Source organism: Salvelinus sp. IW2-2015, linkage group LG15, assembly GCF_002910315.2.
Source record: "Salvelinus sp. IW2-2015 linkage group LG15, ASM291031v2, whole genome shotgun sequence".
Classification (NCBI taxonomy): Eukaryota; Metazoa; Chordata; class Actinopteri; order Salmoniformes; family Salmonidae; genus Salvelinus; species Salvelinus sp. IW2-2015.
This window is the reverse complement of record NC_036855.1, coordinates 49979025-49985441: the sequence shown is the minus strand read 5'-3', so window position 1 is coordinate 49985441 and position 6417 is coordinate 49979025. Positions and strand designations below refer to the sequence as shown.

Below are 6417 nucleotides of genomic sequence, written 5' to 3'. Positions count from 1 at the left end.
AGCATAGGAACTGAGAAGTGGTCTGTGGTCACCACCTGCAGAACCACTCCTTTATTGGGGGTGTCTTGCTAATTGCCTATAATTTCCACCTTTTGTCTATTCCATTTGCACAACAGCATGTGAAATTTATTGTCAATCAGTGTTGCTTCCTAAGTGGACAGTTTGTTTTCACAGAACTGTGATMGACTTGGAGTTACATTGTGTTGTTTAAGTGTTCCCTTTATTTTTTTGAGCAGTGTATCATTCTCATTGTCATGGCATGCTTTGTGTACGAGCTATTGAAGATTGAAAGCCGGGAAAGTTTTTACATTTGAATCAGTCTTACACAATGCGGGTGCAGGRTGTGTTACTGTCGTGATGTCACGCATTGATACTGACCCAAATATGTTTGATTTTAGAGTCTGGATTGTGTTTTAGATATCCATTTGGAATTAATTGATGTCTTTTTATTTATTACTATCATTTAAATCATTTAAATTATTGACGATTGAAACCCGAAAACAAGRCATACATTTTTGCCCATCCTCCCCCGATTCAGAGTGCAAGTGTATGTAAACTTCCGACTTTAACCGTGTTGATTTTTTTTTTTAAATCTAATCTTTAACTCTGCATTGTTGGAAATGGATCCGTAAGCATTGGTAGGCTACACCTGTTGTCTACGAAGGATGTGATAAATACAATTTGATTTGAAAAATATGATTTGATGGCAAGGTTGCATGGACGCACGGTTAAACGACTGTGTGGCTGCCATTCCTGTCACTCCCAATTGGCCATGGAGCCTATAGGCCTTTTAACTGTTTAGTGGCAATTACACATACAACAAAAATTCGTTATGAATTTGAAACATAAAATGATTGAATAAACTCTTTGGCTCCTACATCATCAGTCATATCTACGCTATGTGGGTGATGCTAACATTAGCGAATAAATCATGTTAAGAGTCAAGTCACAGAGGTAGATCATTTATTGAAATGTGTCGATTTTTCTTGAAAGTTATTTCCTATCTTTCTTTCCAGACCCCCTGCAGCTCACTCTCACCGTCTCTGAAGACGAGGTTCCCTCTGACCAGCAGCACTCGGAGCAGGTTTGGAGTGATCAAGAGGAAACAGAGTTCTTCATTCCCTGTGTGGAAAGTGACAGTGACCAGGGCTCACACCTTTACCAAACTGGGAAGAACAGCAAGAGGGACTCCCTATCCACAATTGTAGCAGAACAGATCCAAACAAAACCTGATGGAGAGGATGACGGAATATCAGAATCAACCAGTTATGCTCCCCTCACACAGTTAAAGCCTCTAAAAATCAAGAGAACACGGTTAAAGAAAGGACAAAGCTCTTACATCTGCGCTGAGGTCAAGACAACCAGTYAGCTGATAGAGCCACTGAGGGATCACACGAGGAAGAGGTCCTACAGTTGTACTGAATGCACAGCAACCTATGACAGACCGTGTCATTTGAAAACACACAAGAGAACTCACACCGGTGAGAAACCATTTGAGTGCAAAGACTGTGGTAAATGCTTCAACCGCAAGTATTGCCTGCACGTGCATATGTTAACACACACACGGGAGAAACCGTACTGCTGCCATTATTGTGGCAAATGCTTCGCTCTAAACACAAGGCTAATAGATCATCTGAGGATACACACAGGGGAGAAACCATACAAGTGCCCTTTCTGTGCCAGATGCTTTACATTTCTATCTCACTTAAGTCGTCACAAGAAGCTCCATACAGGAGAGAGGCCATTTCAATGCAATGTATGTGGGAAATGCTACACACGGAAGGAGCACCTGACAGACCATATGAGATCCCACACTGGAACAAAACCATACAGCTGTAAGCAATGTGGAAAATGCTACAAACTGCAGGGAAACCTGAGATCGCATATGGCGAGTCACACAGGGGGGAAATCATGCAAGTGCCCTGTGTGTGGACTAGGTGTTATAAATCTTAATCGCCACATGCAAGTTCATGCAGGAGAGAAACCGCATCAATGCCAAGATTGTGGGAAGTGCTTTAACCGAAAGGAAAAATTGACAGAGCACTTAAGGACTCACACAGGAGAGAAACCGTATCGATGTCATGATTGTGGTGAATGCTTTAGGCTCAATGTAACCCTGAAGAAACACATGATGACGCACACTGCTGCGGCAAGTACTTCTCCATGAAAGAAGATATGGGAACTCAAGAGGACACACACAGGGACAAATCTGTTCACTGCTCAGTGCATTGCATGTTTCAGCAATATTGTTTAGATTGAATTTGAACAATGTTTCAGTCAGAAGGGTACAAAAGCTGAAAAACATACGCACATCCATTCAGAAGGGTACCTTGAACTGTGACATGTGGTTTTAAACAGGACAGAAACTGAATAGGTGCAATGATTCTGGTCAATGCCCTAATCAAAAGACATGCTTGGGGGAAAAAATGGAAAAAACCTTTACTGTGCATTTTTGATGCATTTGAAGAACACAACACCACAGTATGTGAAAAAATATAAAMCTTGAAAGAGGTTTGTGAGGTGCAAATTAACAGTATATGTCGAAAATAAAGTTTTGACCTCGTAGCTATTATGATTTTTAATTATTTACAGTGACAAAAATATAAACGCAACATATTTCATGAGCTGAATAAAAAGAGCCCCGAATTTTTCCATACACACAAAGCTTATTTCTCTCAAATGTTGCGCACAAATTTGTTTACATCCCTGTTAGTGAGCATTTCTCCTTTGCCTAGGTAGTCCCTCCACTTGATAGGTGTGGCATATCAAGAAGCTTATTAAACAGGATGATCATTACCTATGTGCAGCTTGTGCTGGGAACAAAAGGCCACACTAAAATGTGCAGTTTTGTCACACAACACAATGCCGCAGATGTCTCAAGTTTTGAGGGAGCGTGCAATTGGCATTCTGACTGCAGGAATGTCCACCAGATTTGTTGCCAGAGTATTGAATGTTTATTTCTCTCCTATAAGCTGCCTCCAACGTCGTTTTTGAGAATTTAGCAGGAAGTCCAACCGGCCTCATAACCGCAGACCACGTGTAACCACGCCAGCCCAGGACCTCCACATCCGGCTTCTTCCCCTGCGCGATCTTCTGAGACAAGCCACCCGGACAGCTGTTGAAACTGAGGAGTATTTCGGTCTGTAATAAAGCCCTTTTGTGGGGAAAAACTCATTCTGATTGGCTGGGCCTGGAATCCAAATGGGTGGGCCTATGCCCCTGCCCACCCATGGTTGCCCATTCATGTGAAATCCATAGATTAGGGCCTAATTCATTCCTTTATATGAACTGTAAATCAGTAAAATCGTTGATGAATCGTTGTTGCATGTTGCYTTTATATTTTGTTCAGTATATTATTTCATAATTTCTTGTTAACAATATTAAACTTAGATCTTCACCACCAGTTATACTGTAAATGCAAACACTGTTGCCTTCCCTAGGTTTTCCCCCATTTGGAGGCCAGACCTTTTTTCTATTTATGTGTTTTGAGTTGCAGTGACCTTTTATTTAATATATTTTGTGTGCCTCATTCTAATTTAGTATGATTTCTTTGGCAGTGACCTTTTATTTAATATATTTTGTATTTTCGTACGAAAGCTGAAGAAAATACACACATCACATGTTTTTTTTTTGCAGGTGCTGGAGTTATAGGGGAACTACCTCATGCGCCCAGATGATTTTATTGTTACAAAGGATGGATGCCTGATGAGACCTAAGGGTCAAAATGTTATAACTTCAAAATCACTTGGTAGCATGAACAGCAGTGTGCGCCATTTTGCTTTTATTTTTCACCTCATTCTAATTCTACACCATCTATGGCTTGCTGTGTTTCTCCCTTGTGTTTTCTAATTGATTCATTGCGGACTCCTCCCCCTTGGCTGTGCTCCTTGGAGATGGGAGTTGGCCCAGGCATGCCACAACTGGGCCTGATTTGATTTAAAGAGCTCCCACACAACTGAAAAGGTGCTTTCAGCCCCAGTCTAGGCCTGCTGCTGGAGGGAGAAGACACCCAGTCAGCATAGATACCAGGAGCCAGAGGGGTACCAGAGTCGACAACGCTCTCTACCACACAGATAAATGGCAATCGATCCCTAAGCATGTGACGGTGAGGTCGAATACTTCTAATCAGAATGGATCCCTCCCTCATCCATGTTTTTCTCTCTCCCTCTGGCTACCACTGCTGTTCCGTGGGCTGGGTGCCCACAATGGATGACGGCGCGTGACTACCGACACGCGAACAAACYATGGAATGGTGGTAGCCATCTTGAGGACCTCCAGCAGCATGGATTGTATCTCTGTATTTGCAGGTTCCATCAAGTATCATTTTTGATTTTATGAGACCTTTTTAATGCCACTTGAAYTGAAATTTAATACRAATTTTGAGGTCTGCGTGCGCCACAAACCTGCTAATTTTCCAATATTTTTTTCACGCCGTCACCAATAGAAAGAATGAGTAGGCTAATTGTCTTCTAATATCATAGAAAGGACAAACATCGTGCTGGACTCTACCTTAACTTAAATTGAGTGCTGGATCCTCGTGTGTGTGTGTATAATCCAAAGATCAGAAATAGGTAAATAAACTTAKATTTACATTTTTATTGCRGCACAAACGTTCGGTWCGAGCCCATTAATACATTTGCATAATTGGGCACAACTGGCAATCCCATAGCAYTTCCTTGAACCTGAAGAAACGTTTGAAGACCATTATCTTCAGGTTCAAGGAACTGCTATGGGATTGCCAGTTGTGCCCAATTATGCAAATYTATTTATGGGCTTGTACCGAACGGGGGAAATTTGAGTTGGACTTTTTTTATACGGTAATAATCTCCTATTCTAAGTTCATCAAAGTGTTTATGAGATCGATGACATCTTTTTTTCATTTGGTCAGGTAATGATCTTAAATTGGAGGAATTTTATACATACATGAATTCATTAATGCCATCCATTAAATTACGTTAGTATCCGATTAAAGAACATGTTTCCTTTTTGGAAAGATGGCAATTGCTTGCACACTGAGGTGTATAGAAAAGAACGGGATTGAAATACCTTTCTTCATTTCAACAGTTATCATACTTTTTTTTCTCCTTTTTTTTTTTACCATATAGCCAACTCTTTTGCATTAGGCACATTTGTGACTGTGATTTATTATTCGATGTACATGCCAAATATTTCCGTGAACGATTCAAAACAAGAGGGTATAAAGAGTCATTATTGGACAATTGCCTTTCGAGAGTAAGACGAGCGGAATGCATTATTGCAACCACATCAAAGGAATCCCTCCTCTCTCAGCAACTTTGGTGTCCACSTACAGTCCTATTTCAAGGTCGACCAAGGAAGAATTTAATTGACATTGGCACATATTACACAGTGACCCCAGCTTTGATAAAGCGTTTGTATCCCCTCCTGAGGTTTTGCTATAGGAGACCCTCAAATTTAAGGGATTGTTTAGTAAACTCAGATTGGCCTAAGAAAAAAGCATCACATTTTATGTGTATCATTCCTGATCGCAATTTCCCTTGTCACGACTGTGTCCACTGTTATGCCATGATCAGAGGGAACTTTCTTATCCATCCCCAACCAGGTGAGAGGATAAAGGTTTGAGGTAGAATAACATGTGGCACGAAATACGTTGTATATCTCCTTAAGTGTTCCTGTAACTTTTATTATGTGGATAAGACCAAATGTGGCGTTAAGACAAGGATATGTGAGCATAAGAGCTCCTTTCGCAACCATGATGAAAAATCACCTGCTGCCAGGCATTTCAAGAGCCATAATCATGAACTAAGTCCCTTACTTTATATGGGTATTGAATTGGTGAAGGCGCCATATAGGGGAGGAGATGGGGATAAATGACTTCTCCAAAGAGAGGTACAGTGCATTCGGAAAGTATTCAGACCCCTTAACTTTTTCCACATTTTGTTTCATTACAGCATTATTCTAAAATGTATAAAATAGTTTTTTCCCCCGCATCAATCTACACACAATACCCCATAATGACAAAGCAAACACCGGTTTTTATACATTTTTCATAAACTTTACCCTGTACCTTGTTGAAGCACCTTTGGCAGCGATTACAGCCCCGAGTCTTCTTGGATATGACGCTACAAGCTTGGCACACCTGTATTTGGGGAGTTTCTCCCATTCCTATCTGCATATCCTCTCAAGCTCTGTCAGGTTGGATGGGGATCATTGCTGTACATGTAACAGATGTAAATCGTACTCTCCTTGCGTTGTGTTTTGTTCAAATAAATCACCCCAGCCAGTGGACCCAGTTGAGCATGATTTATTTCTGTTGTTAAATAGGAAACAGCACGTTAGTTGTGCAGGTCTTAATGATGTTGATGGCTGTCGATGATAAAATCTGTAGCATGAAAACAACTGTGTTAGCAGTGGGCTTATGTGACCATTACATCGGTG

General features: G+C 41.0%; 1 protein-coding gene across 2 annotated transcripts in view; it reads left to right on the top strand.

The window, feature by feature from the left end:
- The window catches only part of LOC111973662 (zinc finger protein 723-like), a 7415-nt gene extending 4850 nt beyond the window's left edge, over window positions 1–2565 (top strand). For both annotated transcript variants that reach the window (XM_070447251.1, XM_024001026.2), the window contains exon 2: window positions 1017–2565. In XM_070447251.1, the coding sequence (XP_070303352.1) occupies window positions 1017–2167 (1151 nt within the window). In that variant the 3' untranslated portion in view covers window positions 2168–2565. The remainder of the gene's footprint in view (window positions 1–1016) is intronic.
- The last annotated feature ends 3852 nt before the right edge of the window (window positions 2566–6417 follow it).